The 19110-nt window shown below is 41.1% G+C and overlaps 2 protein-coding genes across 6 annotated transcripts in view; both read left to right on the top strand.

The window, feature by feature from the left end:
- Positions 1-5288, top strand: part of DCTN4 (dynactin subunit 4) — a 31330-nt gene extending 26042 nt beyond the window's left edge. For all 3 annotated transcript variants that reach the window (XM_074313790.1, XM_019734382.2, XM_019734383.2), the window contains 2 exons: positions 81-178; positions 2670-5288. In XM_074313790.1, the coding sequence (XP_074169891.1) occupies positions 81-178; positions 2670-2883 (312 nt within the window). In that variant the 3' untranslated portion in view covers positions 2884-5288. The remainder of the gene's footprint in view (positions 1-80; positions 179-2669) is intronic.
- A 3655-nt stretch (positions 5289-8943) lies between these two features.
- On the top strand, positions 8944-18515 carry RBM22 (RNA binding motif protein 22). 3 transcript variants are annotated; one of them, XM_019734418.2, is made up of 11 exons: positions 8944-9237; positions 9650-9703; positions 11021-11125; positions 11582-11714; positions 12765-12865; positions 12970-13142; positions 13969-14169; positions 15129-15293; positions 15991-16079; positions 16283-16414; positions 17457-18515. In XM_019734418.2, the coding sequence occupies exons 3-11, from the start codon at positions 11063-11065 to the stop codon at positions 17585-17587; spliced, it is 1188 nt and encodes a 395-aa protein (XP_019589977.1). In that variant the 5' UTR covers positions 8944-9237; positions 9650-9703; positions 11021-11062; the 3' UTR covers positions 17588-18515. The 3 variants fall into 3 exon arrangements, with proteins under 3 accessions (XP_019589977.1, XP_019589976.1, XP_074169888.1); XM_019734417.2 differs by lacking the exon at positions 11021-11125 and adding an exon at positions 10930-10959; XM_074313787.1 differs by having other exon boundaries at positions 9152-9237; positions 10930-11125.
- The last annotated feature ends 595 nt before the right edge of the window (positions 18516-19110 follow it).

Below are 19110 nucleotides of genomic sequence, written 5' to 3'. Positions count from 1 at the left end.
ATACTTTGCTATATTCCGCTGAATGAATGTCCTATGACGCACTGGTTCCTTCTGAGGCAGGCCTCTCTGTTTCTCTCCAGGTGGTGGTGCCACCCAAAGAGCTGGTGTTAGCCGGCAAGGATGCAGCAGCAGAATATGATGAGTTGGCAGAACCCCAGGACTTTCAGGACGATCCTGAGTGAGTGATCTTTTTGTGACCCTTCCACCCCCAGCCACAATTGGCTGATACAGGAAGCCCACTTACAGATCCCAGTATTTTTGCCTGGATTTTTTAAAATGGTTTTTCCTGTTTATAAAGATAATTACTATATAAATTTGGGAAATACATATAAAACTATGAAGAAGAAAATAAAATTTCATCACCAGAGATAAGCATCATTAACATTTTGCTGTTTTTCCTTACATATGTTTCTTTCATCATTAGTATAATTATAATTCTATAAGCACTTTTTTTTTAACCTTTGTTTTTAACATAAATATATTTTTCCACATTAATAAAAAATTTTCAGGTGAGTGATTTTTAATGATTATGAACAGGATACAATATTCTTCCCCTATAGGTTTATCATTAGATTTGTTGCCCCCCTTCCTTTGCTCCCTTAGAGTAATTAATAGATTTACTCTCTCATACCTAATAACTGAAAAGTGAAAACCAAACCTTTTCCTGAATTGGGAATGCAGCAGTCAGGATCCAATCTAAAGACAGCGATCATGTCAGTTATTTGAATAGAGAATTTTATATAAAGAATTGTTAACTGGGTAGCTTCAAAGGTTAAAGAGAACTCTCAGGTGTCCCAGAGATGGCAGTTTTATGAAGCAGCTACCACCCTTAGGGCTGAGGGAACAAAGGGAAATGGTTAGGATTGTTAAAATTTAGAAGCTTGACGGAATAGCCCCTCGGAACTGAAATGCAGATCTCTGGGGAAGCGAGCAAAGGGACACTCCTGACTGGTGCTGACATCTCAGGATGGCAGGAAACTGGTTATGTAAGAGTTAGAAAACTGCAGCTGGCTGTTGCCACTTTCTAGGTGAAGGAGCATTGCTGGAGTGATGCCCCAGGGAACCACATACAAACAGGAAGCTCACAGGGAGGTGCCAGCCTACAAAGCAGAAGAGTGGTTATAGCAGAGTTCTGGGTCTCAAAGCAAGATATAGAAGGTGGGCTTGGACATTAGTAATAATAAGGGCTTAATATACTGGCACGGGGAACATTGAAGGTTTTTTAACAGAAAAATCAAAAGCTTCCTCAGCAAGATTCTGGAAAGAAGAAAGAACATGGGATGGGTTGGAAAAATAAGGGAGGACAAAGGTGAGATGAGTGTAGTGATTACGAAACTTGGGTTACCTTCAGAAAGCCCCAGGGTGGGTGTATTCTATAGAGTGCCGGGCTCCACCCTAGAGGTTCTCTTTAGGAGGGCCAGGTAGTCACCAGAAATCTGAATTTTTATTAAAAAATCTTCCCAGACCTGTGGTTGCCTGGGAAATTAGGTTAGAAAGACAGACTGACTTTTTCCTTTTCACTATTTTTACCTGAATTTTTATAATTAATCTGATACAAATCAAGAGTTTGTAGTTAGTTAACTACAATACAAAATTCATTCTCTGTAATCTTTTGCTGTATGTGGGTCCTTAAAATACATTAATTAGGTACAGAAATGTGTTAAGACAAGGTAAACTTCTGGAAAGATCATCTGAGGTATCAAATTCCAGTCAGATTAATTACATGACAGATTAATAAAAAAATGAATTATATTTCACATACTTTATAGGACTTTTAGGTATATGGAAATTAATGTTATATAATACTGTTTAAATATGTAAATGTTTAATTCCAGTAACTTTTCTGAGGGTATCATTTGGATAGTAGATCAAATTCTGTTTATTTCATTGCCCTCTGACTTTTTGAAGACAAGTTATTAAAGTACGAATCTCAAGTGTATGTCAGAGAAAACTGAAATGGAAACTTCAACTAAGGAGATGCTTTTCTATTGTAAAAATTCCTAATTTACATAGCTTATTTACAAAAACACCGATTTACGTTGTTTCAGAAATTCCTTTAGCTCTGGGTTAGTATCAGGGTATGTCCTATAGAAATAGGACCACATGTGCACAAAGGTGAATGTAAAGGGGTGTTTGCAGCACCTGTGTTTATAACAGAGAGACATTGGCAAAAACCTCAGTGTGTATAAATTATGGTAAATATAGAATAGAATGCTGGGAAATTGTGGTAAATATAGAATAATATTCTAGGTAATCCTTAAATAGAATGGAGAAGATTTATATGTATCAATATGGAAAAGTGTGAAAAATAGCAAGTTGCAGAATAGTGTGTCCCTTTTGTGTTGGTTAAAAAAAGTAGAAAAGTAGACACTCAGAAAAATATGTGGTAGGTTAAGAACCAAAGTTTTCTTTTCTCTTATGCTGAATGGGAAAATAAGGACAAAGACTTTTGCTTTTCCCTATTTGAATTTATATGACGGTATTTTACTTTTATAACATTAAAAAAATGGGATCAACATTTTGCTGAAGAAACTCTTCGTTGCTGATAAATGGGATGGTGGTCAGATCTTGTCATCAGAGATTTCCTGTTGGGCCATAAAATGACTGTAAGTCTTAGCGGCTTGGCTGACTTGTGACCTGCCTTATATTGTGCTTGTTTCCTCCCGTAGCGTTATAGCCTTCCGAAAGGCCAACAAAGTGGGTCTTTTCATCAAAGTGACCCCACAACGTGAGGAGGGTGAAGTAACCGTGTGCTTTAAGATGAAGCATGATTTTAAAAACCTGGCAGCCCCCATCCGCCCCATCGAAGAGGGTGATCAGAGCACAGAAGTCATCTGGCTCACCCAGCATGTGGAACTCAGCTTGGGCCCCCTTCTTCCTTGAAAGGTTTTACTGGTGGGCAGAGCCCAAAGGACAGGATCACCACAAACCCATGTTAAAATGCGGAAGCGCTGCTTCATCAGGCCTTGTTTGGAACGATGTACTCATGCACTACTGAATCCTGTTCCTGGGAGGGTGGGGGCACAGGCAAGGCACTGGGAACTCTGGGGAATTGCTGTTTCTCTTGCTCTCACTTCTGTTAACACCAGTATATCTATGTCTCCCTGTCTGAACCCTGCACGTTGAGTATAAACAGCATAGTTCCATCCCAAGAAAGGGGATGGTTATTCCTTGGAGTGGCATTAGATTTATCACCTGAGGGACTCGTACATACTATCTCCTGATCTGATCTCACAAAGGATCACAATCTCACAGATGCAACTTAAAACGGTAATCGGAAGGTAGACCTGCGGGCCATGATCCAGCATTGGTCTCAATGTACTGAGTGCTTTCTGCATTCCATTAGATGCAACCTAGCAGTCTAAACATATCCCTTCACTCGCCATCATGGCTCCCATCTTGCCATAGATTTCCGTTTGACAGAAAAATAGAATTGTCACTTTGTCTTTAGTTTTGTGGTAATTGGAAAAGCCTGTGAAATTGTAAAGGCACTCCTACTTACCCTCTTCTTAGTAAATACGGATACTTATTTATTGGTGGCTCTTAAAATTTTTTCCCACTGGACTATGGAACTTTTTCATTTAAGAACAGTTTGAGAAGCAAGCACTTACATGTCATGTCAAGGGGGGTGGCACATTCCGTTGATTAAATGTTGCCACAATATCACAGTATTCATGCTGCCACAGGGAGGCAATCTTGATATGTCTTACTCCCTTCCCCTTCTATGCTCTGCCTCTTTAACACAATAGATGTTCTGAGTATTTGGGACCTGGAAACAGCCCAAAGAAAACTTGGTGGACAAGTTCACTTCTGGAATGCAGAAAACATTTTAAAGGTCAGATTTTTAGCATGACCTGAACTAACGTTCTTTTCATTGATTTGAAGGGGAAATTAACAATTATAATCTCTTGAATCCAAAACTGGGTATTAAGAAAAAGAACCTTTCCATTTCCTGAGTTTGATTTTTATCATATGGCATGTCACATAAGACCATTTTGATTATAAACGACAAAATAGCTCAGCAAGTAGCCCCGAATACTTGCCTAACAGCCACATGCTGTTTCCAATTGGTATCCTGGGGTTGGGTTGTTAACCTTAATTTCTGTGATGTTTTCTAAAATGAGACTTGACAAAGTAGACAACCAGCTGTACCACATTTTCTGTAAATGCACTGTTAGCAAGTGGCCAACAGACTTGGTGAAATTTCCTGTTTACCCTGGTTTTGTTTTTAAGTTCAAGCCTTAGTTTAAAAAAAAAAAAATTAGGATATGTAGTAATCTAGAATACAGACAGGACATAGTATCTTGTCAGCTTCCCTGGAAGATAAAAATATTTAGGAAGCCTTTGAAAAACACTAAATTGTACTCTTAAGGTCAAGCCAATTTTATGAAACAATGTTCCACAGAGTAATACATGCTGCAGTGTAAGAAAAAATATATCTCTAACATTAGGACAATAATAAGTAAGGTTTAGCCTCTTAGGAGTTGGGGTGGGGGTTGTGTAATGACAAATTTACAGACTATAGAAATAGTTTAATTTGTTGTGACCCCACAGTGTCAAATTAACTTTTATTTCACTACCTGCTAGAGCCTACTGTGATGCCACTGCTCCACATTTGCCAGTGGAGGAAATGGGCATCAAAGTAGAATAGCTTCCCATGTTTACAGATGACATAGACTACACACAGTTGTATGTCATGTGTTTATGGCATGTAGCTGGTATTTGTTCCCAAAAATAATGTTGATGTAATAGATCTCATCACCCCTCTGTGACACAGAAACACAAAAGCACTTTTGATCATAGAATTTTTTTTTCTCCAGAAGCCAAATTAACTTGCAGAATTACAGAGCCATTTGTTTAATGTTTCCTCAAGATAGTTTTCAGTGCAGTTGGTAGTCTGTGTGTTAGTAGAAATGGCTCAACACCTCCAGCTGGTGAATTCAGAGTTTTATCTGTTGCCTTTTGTATTAGATCAGGTGCAAGGTTTTTAATGCATAGTCAGTGTGCACCACGGCAGGCAAATTAGGTATCATTAGCACTAGAAACTACAATTTTGGAAACTTAAGGCTAAGTTAATTTGGATTTGTGATTTGATTAGCCCACCAAAGTTTTCTTCTGTTCAGAGTGCTTATAGGCATAATGAGCTAAATGTCATGCATATTTGTGAAGAAACATCCTTTTTGGTCCCTTTTGGGATGAGAGGCACTCCTTGATCCTTATGAATGACAGGTTCCTGTTTTGCCTTATTGCTTAACTTAATGTAGTGAAATAAAGCAGACAAAGCTTGAGTGTGTCTTTTGTTTGGTTTCATGAAGACTGGAATAGCATGGCTTGGAGTCAGATGGCGGGTAGAGTCAAGACAGGACGAGAATCAGCGGGGCATGCTCCCTTCTTCCATCTCTTTAAATGAACGAGGCTAAAACATAGCAAATCAGTTCACTGGAACATTATATAGGTAGATGTTATGTGAGCTCCTTATCGACAGCCTCAGAACCATTATATAAATGTTAGGTCTCTGCCAGCATTTATCCTGGGTCATTTGCTTCCAAAGATACCCTTTCAGATACACAAAATGGCCCAACCCCAAAAAGTAGGCACTCATCCACCTTTACCTGTACTCGTGTACCTCTTCCTTCCCTCCTTGTTCTGTAAATGAATTGTTCACTGGCCTAAAGCCAGCCCCACCACTTAATGTGCTCGGTTGCGTCCTCTGACCTGTTCAAGGACATCAGTTCAGCAGTCGGACCCCTCCTCTCCTACATGGTTTCCAGCAGTATGCTATGATTCCTCTCTTCTTACAAAAGAAATGGACCTCACACCCCTCTCCAGCCACCATCCCATTTCTCTACTCCCTTGACAGCAAAACTCTGAACTCGACCTTCCAGTTGCTCTCCTCCCATTCTCACCGGAACCCATCCCACTTAGGGTGTGCCACCCACCACTTCACCAGAGTTGCTCTTGTCAAGGTCCCCAACAATCCACTACGTGGTCAGTTCTCACTTCTTACCTACTTCGTCAATCTGACAGTTGAACTTTCTCTTTTCTCGAAAGACTTCCCTCACTTGGTTTCCAGAACACAACACTCCTGGTTTTCCTTTTACCTTACTGTCAACTTTTCTTCTGTAGTTTTTGCTAGTTCTTTCCCATCTTCCCAGCCTTGGAGTGTATCATTTCTTACACTTCTGTCCGCTCACTCTTAGTGATCTCATCCAGTTTTCAGGCCATCTCCCAAATTTACATACCAACTCTAGGTAGTCTGAAATCTCAAAACCACAGTTTGGATTTTCTCTCACCACACCTGCCTCTCCTGCATTGGTCCCTAACTAAATGACAACTGTATCCTTGTGGTTGTCACAACAGAAACCTTGGCATGACCCTGACTCCTCTTACTAGATGTCACGTCTAGTAAGCCAAATCCTGTCAGCACTTACCTTCAAACTATGAGCTCTTTACACCCTCTCCAACATGACTAACCTGGGCCAAATCACCATCATCTATATAGACCCCTAGATTATTATCACAGTAACATCTAAACTAGACTTGAAACCACCCTGGTCCCCACTACCAAGCTTTATTAATTTTCAGTATAGCAGCCACAGCGCTAAGTCATTTCTCTACTTAAAAACCTTAGGCTTCTTAGCTTGCTCAGGAGCAAAGCAAAGGCCTTACAATAGCTAATGAGGTCATGCGTGACCTGAAACCCACCCCCGAATTCACCTATTTCTCCATGTTTACCCCGCCACCCGGCCATGAGTCTGCTGTTCCTGAGTCACCCCTTTCAGGGCCTTTGCACTGGCTGTTACCTCTCCCTGGACAAAATAATGCTGGAGGATGTGAAAGCTGTGGTGCACTGAAGGCAACCATAGCCACAAAGCACAAACCCAGCTCACTTCCTGACTCGATTGACAAAACCCCACAAAAATGGCCTGACAGAAGAGGCTTGTCCATTTCCAAGCATTAATACCACTTACCTCATCTCTACTGTTATACAAGCAATGGCTGAAATTCAAGAAAATAAAACTGAGATATACGAAGAAAAAACCAACCCATTTTTCATAGATAATCAACAAAACCATATACGGATGTGACCCAGATGTTGAAACTACTGAACAGGAACTTCAACTCTGATTAACATGTTGAAGAATCTAGTTGAAAGTATGGATAATATGTACGAACAGATTTCAGCAAAGAGGTGAAAACTAAGACAAATTGAAGGGAAAAACACAGGAGCGGTGATGAAAAATACCTTCTATGAAACAAACTCACAGACACAGACAATAGTTTAGTGGTTACCAGAGGGTAAGGGGGGTGGGGGGTGGGGGGTGGGAGATGAGGGTAAGGGGGATCAAATATATGGTGATGGAAGGAGAACTGACTGGGTGGTGAACACACAATGGGATTTATAGATTATGTAATACAGAATTGTACACCTGAAATCTATGTAATTTTACTAACAATTGTCACCCCAATACATTTAATAAAATAAAAAAAATACCTTCTATGGGCTCATCAGTAGACTTGTCATAGCTGTGGAAATAGTCAGGAAACTTGAAAATAGGTCAATAGAAATTATCCAAACTGACACCCCCATCCCCGCCCCACCAAAAAACGAATGAAACAACAGAGTATTCAAGATCTATGGGACAATATCAAATGGCCTAATGTGTGTAACTGGAGTCCATATGGAGAAGAAACAGAAGAATATTTAAAGAGATGATGTCTAAAAATTTTCAAAATATAATGAAATCACAGATCCAAGAAACTCAGATAAACCCAAGGACTTTCTCATACAGAAAAATATATACTTAACCATATGATCAAATAATCCCACTCCTAGAAATTTACAAATGAAAACCTATGTCCATATAATGTATGTGAAGGTTTATAATGGCTTTATATTTATTTATATTCATGGAACTCTGGAACAACTCAAATGTCCATCAACTGGCAAATGGCTTTTTTTTTTTAACCTCCCTGGTATAACCATACAATGGAATTCTCAGCAATAAAAAGAAACAAATTACTGGCACGTGTAACAATATGGATGAATCTCAACTACAATATGCTAAGTAAAAGAAGTTAGACCCAAAAGGTTACATAGGATTCCATTTGACATTCTGGAAGAGGCAAAACTATAGGGACAGAACGAACTGTGTGTGGGAAGAAGTGGACTGATTTGGGCACGAGGGAACTTTTTGGGATGATGGAACTATATATTTGTAGTGAATGTATGTAAAATTTCCTAACTTTACAACTAAAAGGTAAATTTTTACTGTACATAAATTGTATTTGAAATAAACCTGATTAAAAAAAATACGACGTGACTTAAACGTTTTAAGTAGTTTGATGATAGGTCAAAAATTATGAAAGTGGTACCAGAAGGCTTGAAATTCATAAAATATTGGCAGAGTGGTTGAGTTGTCCCAAAACCGGTATTAACAACGCGCGTGTTGATCCGAAAGACCCTTTTTGTTTCATTAGTTGGAAAAACAGGACTATTGTCCGTTGGATTTGTGGCTTCACCATTTATTAGTTACACGACCAACAGCAAGTTACTTAATCTCCCTGAACCTGTTTCCTTTTCTGTAAAAGAGGGACAGTCATACTTGCCCAGAGGGTAATGGTTGCGACAGTAGGTAAAATACATCCAGCTAAATTCGACTTTCAGATTAAACGAGTCATTTTCTCGTATAAATGTTTGCGATATATTTATACTAAAATACGATTGTTTATCTGAAAGTCAAATTTAACTAGACGTTCTGTGGTTCTACTTGCTAAATCTGGCAACCCTACAGACGAGTTACTGTGAGAATTAAAAAAAGACACTGGCAGGGCGAGACATTCGCCCAGCGTTTGACATAATAAACGCTCAGTGCGAGCTGACGCAGTTTTAATCCCAGCCCCTCATCCATGACTCGTTTCTGTATTCTTTCACTCCATTTTTAAATAAATCAGTTGTCCTTGGAGCTCTTCATCCCAAGCAGGGAGCAACTCCAAGGAAGCAACAGGACATAATGTACCAAGATTCCAATGGTTAAACTAAGAAAATCCAATCGCGCGACGTCACGACACACGGCGCGTGGATAAGACGTAGCCGACCGGAAGCCGCCCCGGGGCCTGACGGGACTGTGGCGGTCCTCTCCCCCAATTCGGAAGCTACCTCTGCCGCCGGACGCTCTTAACATGGCGACTTCGCTGGGTTCCAACACCTACAACAGGCAGAACTGGGAGGATGCGGTGAGTGTCCCTGCAGGAGGAGGACGGAAGGAGGCGGCGAAGCCGGGCCTGCTGCGGGCGGGCACAGCTGTGGCTGCGGCGCGGCCGAGGGAATTCCGGGGAGGAGCCGGCGCTGCGGCCTAGCTCGGCCGGAGCCGGAGGCTGGAGGGCGGCCCTCCTGTGGGCTTGGAGGGAGGGGGCTTAGCCCGGGTTCGGGACCAGCCCCCTTTCCATCCCTGCCCTCTTCTTGCTGGTCTTTTCTCCCGCCGCCCCCACCCCACCCCCGCGACCCGGCGGGTGCTGGACCTCGGGTTCCTGCCCTGCTTTATTCGCCACCCTCGCTCCCGGACTCTCCCCTCCGTACCCACTAAAGTGGCTGAGATGGCAGGGTCTTCGGAGCTTGGCCCTCAACCAGATTTCCCATTTTCACCAGGACTTCCCCATTCTGTGCCAGACGTGTCTTGGAGAAAACCCGTATATCCGAATGGTGAGTGGTCGCGTGTGAAACGGGAGTTACTCATATTCTGTCAATGTGATGGTTGTTACTTGCACGCTGTCTTTGAAGTGCTTCTCGTAGCCAAGCAGAAGTAATGATGCCCCTTTACTAACCCAAAGCCTAGGAGAATTTGCAAAGGACTGTCATACTTATTGTCTCACTTTGGAACTCAGCGACAGTCCTGTGATGTAGGAGTCATAATACCATGTTTCCCCGAAAATAAGATCTAGTGGGACCATCAGCTCTAATGCATCTTTTGGAGCAAAAATTAATATAAGACCTGGTATTATATTATGCCTGGTATTATATTATGTTATATTTATTACATTATATTATGTACCTGGTCTTATGTTATATTAAAATAAGACTGGGTCTTCCATTAATTTTTGCTCCAAAAGACACATTAGAGCTGGTGGTCTGGCTAGGAAACACGGTAGCTAAGATTTGTGGAGCATTTACCTAGAAGGTAGATCTATTAACCAGAGGCTGAGAGTTTGTCTTTTCATATAGTAAGTCAGGAGTGAATCTGAGATTTAAATTCAGATAGTCTCACTTCAGGGACCTCAGCAACTTGGGCAGAGAACCAGGACTAGAAACTAGTTTTTCTGACTCCTAATCAAATGCCTTTTGGCCACTGCACTTTGTTGCCTATTTAATGTAAGGTACCCCCATCCTTATAAAAGGTAAAATTAGTGGCAATTAACATTCAGTAATTAAGATTGTATTAATTGTGATCAATCTCAGAGGTATTAGTATGTTGATATGTTCAAGATGTTTGAACCGTTTATGGGAAGGGAACATTTACTATATACAGATATCAGCACAGGATGAGTCTATGGTAGTTACCTTCTGACTGAACTTCGTAAAATGGGCTGGCTATGGCCACATCCGTTCTGATTTGGGGACTGTGGAAACTTAGGTATTTTAGTTCTTAGGAGAGAATTTGGGAGACAAAAGTGAACCTAAGAGTTGTGGCTGTGGAAGACACTTACTTACCTGTTAGATCCATAAGATTCTTAAGAGATTATAACTCATAGTAGGTGGTTAGAAAATACAATCCCCCCCCACCCTGAAAAAAAAGTTCCCTTCAACCCCTTTTAGGGTGCCATGGATCTCCAGACACGTTTCTTGGGTTGTATTTAGGGAAGGAACAGACATCTGATCTTTTTCTTTCTGGAACTCTTAGTTCTTACTTTTCTATTATTTTTCTATTTCAGACCAAAGAAAAATATGGGAAGGAATGCAAAGTAAGTATGTCTGTTAAAGAGTAATGATTTAATTTTATTTTTCTTTTCTCTACCAAATTAGCCTTCACCTTGCTGGAGCTTTGAGGTCCTCCAGTAAAAGTCAATGCTACACAACTTTCATATATCATTTATATACTCATTGGCTGTTAACTATTTAGTGTGCAAGGTAAGAAAATGAGCCCTTTGCTGTAAGTGTCCTTAACCTAGTGTCTATGGATGGGCTTTGAAGCCCCTGAGATTGTGTACAAAGTGCTGTATGACTGCACATGAGAGGAGGAAGGTCATAGTTGTCATAAGATTCTCCAAGGAGTATATGACACTCCCCACTCCCCCCCAAAAAAGATGAAGGATCAGGTTATTAATGCTGGTTACCTCTGGGGTGGAGAGGACTTTGACTTTTTGAGTATTTCATCTCTGTACTGTGTGAATTTTTTACTGCTGAGGCAGGGTGTTGTAAATATTGAAATAGCAGATGGCATTTAGACTAGCTGATTGCTACGGTCTCTTCTGTACCCTACATTTGGAGATCCTTTCTTCGAATCCCCCATTGTCATTAAGTCTCCTGGATTGATTGTCCAGGGTAGGACCATTCACACTCTGTCGCTCTTATTTTGTGTTAAAGATCTGTGCCAGGCCATTCACAGTGTTTCGCTGGTGCCCTGGGGTCCGCATGCGTTTCAAGAAGACCGAAGTGTGCCAAACCTGCAGTAAATTGAAGAATGTCTGTCAGACCTGCCTCTTAGATCTAGAGTATGGTACGTTTGCCCTGTCCAATAGAGCTGAAAGTATGCAGGTACAGGTGCCCTAAACAACAAACCAGTTTTTTTGTCTCCCATGTCTCACCCTACCTCTCGTTCTGACCCGCTTTGCAATGTCTGCTGTGGTCTGCTTTTCTTAATAAGAGAAGAGCCATACTAGGCCATTCTAGAGTTCTCCTGAACAGCAGTAGGAAAAGTTGGAAATTAATCAGAACTGGCCTAAACCACCCTCATGTACATCCATGTAGCCAAGGTGAGGTAAAGGCATTGTTCTTATGATAGGTAACTTCTTGGCCTTGGCCTTCTTTCTAGATCCAAAACTTTCTCCCACAGTCCCTACCAAGAAGCTCAGAGGCTAATTGTGTTTTAGGTTTTTGTCTTAACGGGGTTGTTAGGACTAATATACTGCCACTGTTTCACAGTAACTGCTTTTGGAGTGATGATTTTTTTTTTTTTAACTGCAGGTGACTTTTTGTTTATGAGAAAAATACTTTTTCAACAAGCATTTACTATACAATAAAATAAAAGGGAAATAGGAGTTTATATATGTTAGGTTCAGAAAGTTATTCTGCTAATCAGAGTCCTGGTCACATAAGATTTATATGTTGGTGAAGGAGGTGTTCTAGTTCTGGAATACAGTGACCCTCGTATGAGTGACTGACTACCCAAAGACTATGGAGGACTGGCCTAAAAATTAACCATATTTTATGTTTATATTAAATAAATGGTGTTGCAGTAAAAGCTAGATACATTATTCATGTAGAGGCCAAATCTGACTATAACCAAAGTTTGTTCATCTAGAAGATTTTCTAAAACATTTGTTTCAACCAAATTGGTGACAGTTCCGGAATTTGGACAATTTCTTAGAATGCTGTGTAGCAGTGTTTGCCTGATGGTACTAAAGAGTTTGAATAAAAATATAGTAAATCCTCTGGTACCAGATAAGAAAGTGGAGAAGGAAAGAGTGGCACTGTGTTGCATGTGCATATTGACTATGAATATTTTTAAATATACCTGAGGACTTTTTCCTGTTTTCCTTTGTACCAGGCCTCCCCATCCAGGTTCGTGATGCAGGGTTGTCTTTTAAGGATGACATGCCAAAGTCAGATGTCAACAAAGAGTACTACACACAGAATATGGAGAGGGAGGTATGCTGCTACGTTCTTGTTGTAGTCTTATATTTGATAAAAGAATCCTAGTGGATTGACGCAATGTATATAATTTGTCTTTGGAATTTGTCATCCCTGTGTAGATTTCTAACTCTGACGGGACACGGCCAGTTGGCATGCTGGGGAAAGCCACATCCACCAGTGACATGCTGCTCAAACTGGCCCGGACCACACCCTACTACAGAAGGAATCGACCTCACATTTGCTCCTTCTGGGTGAAAGGAGAATGTAAGAGAGGAGAAGAATGTCCATACAGGCAAGAGCTGAAGTGCATTTTCAGTATTTGCTTTCAGATGATGAGTCATCTAAGAAGTAGGAGGTTCTAGCTTAAACTATTTCTGCTTTAAAATCTATAAATTTATACAGCTAGTGTGGTATATCTCATGTCTTAAGACTTAAATTTAGAAGAGCTCGATTGTTTTTATATATAACAGAACTTTTACTTAACATCTGAGCCGTGGGAAGCTAAATTGCTGTGCCATATAATGCAGATACTGACCCTAAAAGTTTTTACTTGAGATGTATGTCTTCACTGTCATGGTATAGCTGGCTTGAATCTCAGTGTATAAACTAAGGCCAGGTGTTTAAAGGGTATGTGAGTATGTTTTGGTCAAGACTGCCAGGCATCTGGATTAGGAGTTCTTAACTTGGAGTTGGTTACCCCACCTCTGCCAAAAAGAACTACCTATTCGTTTTTCTAGGGCTGGGTCCATAGCTTTAATCAGACTCTCAGTGGAATGCGTGCCTCAGATATGTTAAGAGCCATTGACCTAGAGAGGGATAACTATGTTTCGGTTACCTTTTGTTTTGAGGTGGATCGTGCCCAAAGCATTTCTGTGTAAGGAAACTCTGCCACCCTGAATGGATGTTTAAATGGCTTTTAGGAGGCTGGCAGTCCTTGCATAATACAATAAATCAGTTGATACTAGCTCTGTTTTGATAATTATGTTTCGGTATGGCCAAAGTTTTAGTTTGAACAGCATTTTAGGGCACATATTTGGGACTTTCGTAGCTCCTGTTGGGTGATACCTGTAAGTGTGTTTCCTGTGTCTCACCTTTATGCGTTCTTTCTTGAACCATAGACATGAGAAGCCTACAGATCCAGATGACCCCCTTGCTGATCAGAACATTAAAGACCGGTACTATGGAATCAATGACCCTGTGGCAGATAAGCTGCTAAAGCGGGCTTCAACAATGCCTCGTCTGGACCCGCCAGAGGATAAGACCATCACCACTCTATATGTTGGTGGTCTGGGTGACACCATTACCGAGACAGATCTAAGGTTTGTGGATATAAACCTTCGATGAGCTCTTTTTGCTTTTAACGGCCCTGGAATAATACACTTTTTTTTTTTTTTTGGCAAAAACACAGGCAAGCATGGTAATCCTGTACAAAGTACATTTTTCTTTAGTCGCTCCATAGTCAGTAAGTGTCATGCTGACTAGAATTTTTATGAAATTGTCCTTTATGATGCCAGAGTGGCAGTGTTCATCAACAGTGCTTATTCCATTCTTGCATAGGGTAATAATTACATGAGATTCTATTTGGCCTAACAGCCAATTAGAGTTTTTAAAATAGGGCACACATCCAAGTATGATTAATTATGTAGGGGAGGGCGAGCTTTGCAATTATAAAACTCTTGTGGTTTAAATTGTAGGCTTAAAGAGATTGGCATTTGGTAAATTTGTGTGATTCTTGGCTTGTATTTTGCTCAGCTAGATGAGCCATCTGGGCAAATAGTGGGAATTACCTCTTCCAAAGAAATTAAAGTGGAGAAGAAACTCCTATAATTTTATAACCTGCCCTTGTTAGCCTGTCTCCATTAAACCCCGTCTAAGTGAATTAGACAATCCCCAGGGGTTGGCAGACTTTTCCCGTCTTATTACTCCTCATCTTTCTTCAACCTTTAAATTTTTTTAAAAAATGTTCTTGGCTTATCATCCATGGGGCTGTAGTTTGCTAACCCCTTATCTAGGGTTTAGGGGTCTTAAGGAACCTAGTGCGGCCCCTTTTCCTCCACAGAAGAAAACTCAGATGTTTAGTAACTTTTATTTGCTCATTTTTCTTTATCTCAATAAGCAGCACCCACAGTAGAGTAAAGTATCGGGGGGAACCACCTGCAGATAGTTAGGCAGATAATTTTGTGGTGAGTCAGTGGAAGAGTTCATAATCCACTTTTGATCTCCTAGGAGTGTCTCTGTGTTATTAACTCTTGTTTTTCTCTGCTGGTATTCCCTTCAGAAATCATTTCTATCAGTTTGGAGAAATCCGGACGATCACCGTTGTACAGAGACAACAGTGTGCTTTCATCCAGTTTGCCACAAGGCAGGCTGCAGAAGTGGCTGCGGAGAAGTCCTTTAATAAGTTGATTGTCAATGGCCGTAGACTCAACGTGAAATGGGGAAGGTGAGAGTTAGACTATTCTGAAATACCTTTCTTGAGGTTTTCAAGAAACTGTTGTAGCATCTCGGGACTAGTAAGGCTTTGGTGAATAGATTTAAATCAATAGGACCTTTTTTATTCTCTGACAATCATTCCTGTGGATGTTGGGAGCATCCTGCTTTGGAATTTATTCAGGGTTTTGGTGTAGTAATCTCCTTTGAAGAAAGTTCATGTTTTTCATGACCGTTATAATGCCAGGGCCTGATCGGTGGATTTGAGAGTTTACAAATGAATTAGATCCAGATTCTGTCCTCTAGAAGCTGGTTGCCCAGTGGAGAAGAGCACCTGATTTAGGTTTGAAAGTGATGATTCTGTAAGAGAGATACAGGGAAATGCCCTGAAAGTTCAAAGGGGAACATGTTTCCAACTTGGAACCAGGAGACGTGAATAGCAGCAGCACCCCTTACGGAGTGCTTCCTGTGTGCTAACTAGGCGCTGTGCTTGGCACAGATAGGTTGTCTCTTCTAGTCCTTAGAACGATTCTAGCAAATTTTGAACCCAGGTCTTCCTGGCTTCTAAAGCTTTGCTCTTATCCACTTTGCACTGTGGCATTTATGGGAAGAGTGTTTGCTGAAGCTGAGGCAAGGAGTGAAGGAACTCCATATGACTAGGAAACAGAAGCAGAGGTGTGAGAGAAGGTGTGTGTATCTGTGTCTCCCAGGTCCCAAGCAGCCAGAGGAAAAGAAAAAGAGAAGGACGGAACCACAGACTCTGGGATCAAGCTAGAGCCCGTTCCAGGACTGCCAGGAGGTGAGTGCAGAGTTTCTGCCTACTCAGTAGCTAGCTAGCTTCAGATGCTCGGCTGCCCCAATGTTCCTCCGATGTTAGAAGAGACCCAGGTCTCTGGCTCTGTTGTAGCTCTGTTCTCCCAGCAGGAACCCCCAGGATTTAAAGGCGGTGGAAGCAACGTTGCACAATTGTTTTCCCCTCTAACTGTTGGCTGTTTTCTGCAGCTCTTCCTCCTCCTCCTGCAGCAGAAGAGGAGGCCTCTGCCAACTACTTCAACCTACCGCCCAGTGGTCCTCCCGCTATGGTGAACATTGCCCTGCCGCCACCTCCTGGTATTGCCCCGCCCCCACCCCCAGGTAACTTTCATCTTCCTTCTTGGTAAATAAGTCTGACTTAGTCTGGAAAAATCCATGTGAAAGCCCTGTCTTTACACCTCACCATCATGTATAATAGTCTTGATCCTTTGAGTTTGCCCCATAGAAGTCTCCAGGTAATTCGGATTTGTTAGGATTCCTGATATTTCATTTTTCTCCTGGCCTGCTGAGGAGAGGAAAGTCGCAAGTGTTCTGAAGATCTGAGTATACGTAAAATCAGAACGGGAGTTACTGGATTGCAGTGACCTATCCCCAGTTTGTTCCCTGTTCTAACCTAATCCTGATGCTCTAGAGCACCACTGCTTCAAGTGTATGCTGTGGACATGTGTCATTTCACAGAGCATTGTTACTTGTCTGCAACAACAAAAGGAGCTTGTGCCAGAATGGAAATTCATTAAGAAAGTCTTGTTACAAAAAATTGTCAGATGAACTAAGCAGTGCGCTTGGTTGTATAATTAGTTACATTTGGCCCAAGGTCTTTATCTCATTGGTGGCCGGGTCTAAACAGTGCGAGGACCAGCACCTTGTATAGTTCTGCTCTAGAAAATGTCAGTAACAGTGTGAACAGTGTCAGTAAATCGCACGCTGCCAGTTCTCCTGTGGCAGAGTTCCGATACTCTGAAGAAGGTCCTGGTTTCGGAACACCCTCCGTTCTAATAGAAAGCACTGCAGTTGATGATGACAGGGTTTCCCACCAGCCTGATTGCTGCCTCACCTCCCAAATCCTGACTGAATTCTGCCTGGTAGCATTGGCGTGTTTGAGAAATAGCAGGGGCTCAGATGACATACTGGCAGATACCTTGAGTCCTGTGGAGTTTTAACCTGGACTGAGAGGAACGATTTCTCCAACCAATGAAGTAACATAAAGAGACATTCCTAAGCAAGTCTTGTGAACTGACAGTTTTTGAAGCCCCTTGTCATTTGTTTTATGTATAGATGGTTTTGACCTTAGCGAAATTCAGAGGTTTGAAAGATCAGGGGAACTGCAGACCTAACAGATTTGTCCTCTCCCATCTATCTGTAGGTTTTGGGCCACACATGTTCCACCCAATGGGACCACCACCTCCTTTCATGAGGGCTCCAGGACCAATCCACTATCCTTCTCAGGACCCTCAAAGGATGGGAGCTCATGCCGGGAAACACAGCAGCCCCTAGCACATTGTCATCACTCTCGGGCTCTACGGAAGACAGGGCGCTTAAAAATCCCAGTAAATGAATCTTGGAATAAATATATTTTTCCTCCCTTTGTAGTTTCCGTGGTAGCTAAATGTGTTCAGATATGGGCAGCCAGAGAATGACACCCATGCTTTGATTGATGGACCTCAAATAAGCTGCCACGAACACGTCTGGTTACTACTATAACATTACTAATAAAACTTAATGCCTGTTCCCTTTAACTTCTGTGTGGAACAAGCAGTGAGGTGAATTGGAATGTCCAACCAGAGTGACCATCCCAATTATATGTTCATTTTGTATTTCTGGGGGTGGGGGGAATTGACCTGTAGTAAAAATCTTTTGACCATTTTTATGTCCATTGGATATTTCCCTTTTTACCATCTGGAAAAAGATTACTAGTACTAATCATTGTAGTGGCATGAGTGTGATTTAACACATCTGAAATCACACCCTCAGAAAGACAAGTGGAAACTGGCAGACTGAGCACAGCCCAGGTCTCTTACCTTTCCTTTCCTCATTGATTAACAAAGGGATCTGGCTGATGGTTTCACACAAGTAAATGCTGTGCTACCAAAAGAAAACTCAAGTAGAAGCTATTTTTTAATTCTATCGGTCGGATGGAAACGTGTCGTGGAGCTGTGTATCATTGAAGAAACCTGATGTCTGGGATGAAATTATTTTAAAGAACTTCCTGTAAAACACTGTCACCAACTGTGAAACGGAAAGCATTGGAGTGTGTTTGAATGGAAGACTTGTGACCTTCAGCTGGAACTTTGACCTTCAGCATTCGCCTTCGTGTGTTGCATTTTCATTCCCTGCTTCTGGGCAGGGGACTCTGGTCTTTGAATGTTTGGGTAGAACTGAATTGTAGATGGTAAAAATAATTTGATGTTTTGTTATGTTTTTTGTTTTTCAAAAATTAAAATGGGTCAATTTTCCAAATGTTGTCATAGGCTTATTTCTAGATTTCTGTTTTCTTTATCCTTTGGCAGCTGAACTTCAGGTCAGTGGAAGTTAGAAACAAGTCATATATAAATGTAAATTTTTGCTTTAGACTTGATTTTCATCTCTATCCATTCTGTGATGGTAGAAAAGTCCCAGAGTCTGCCATGTGGCGGTTGCTTTAAAATGTCACCTTCATATTATACAAGTCATTTGAAAAGGAAACGGAAAGTTTATCTACAAATCCCTTTTTCCTGAAACCAATTCCATGTCACTTATCTAAAATATATACTTACGGTATGGACATACCCCATGTAACACACTTTTAGCTTCATGGGAGAATTTTCATTTTCCTCTAGAGGTTTTTATCTTGCCCTTTTTTTTTTTTTAAGATTTAAAAATTTATCTAGAAACACTTATAAAATTTGATTTTATTTCTAGTAATATCAAATGAGAAGCAATACAGGGTACTTCAAGTATTTTGACATATTTGAGTAGGATTTTGGGTTTTTTGTTTTTTTGGTCTACTTTTGAGCATGTAAAAGATTTTTAGCCAGTTT

Source organism: Rhinolophus sinicus, linkage group LG10, assembly GCF_036562045.2.
Source record: "Rhinolophus sinicus isolate RSC01 linkage group LG10, ASM3656204v1, whole genome shotgun sequence".
Taxonomy (NCBI): Eukaryota; Metazoa; Chordata; class Mammalia; order Chiroptera; family Rhinolophidae; genus Rhinolophus; species Rhinolophus sinicus.
This window is presented reverse-complemented; position numbering and strand designations above follow the sequence as displayed.

Bases quoted from the DNA above. Each gene is read 5' to 3' on its own strand.
- RBM22 (XM_019734417.2), top strand. From the start codon at position 9,184: ATGGCGACTTCGCTGGGTTCCAACACCTACAACAGGCAGAACTGGGAG. The intron at 9,704-10,929 runs GTGAGTGGTCGC...TTTCTATTTCAG, and splicing joins AAAACCCGTATATCCGAATG to ACCAAAGAAAAATATGGGAA. The intron at 10,960-11,581 runs GTAAGTATGTCT...TTTGTGTTAAAG, and splicing joins AATATGGGAAGGAATGCAAA to ATCTGTGCCAGGCCATTCAC.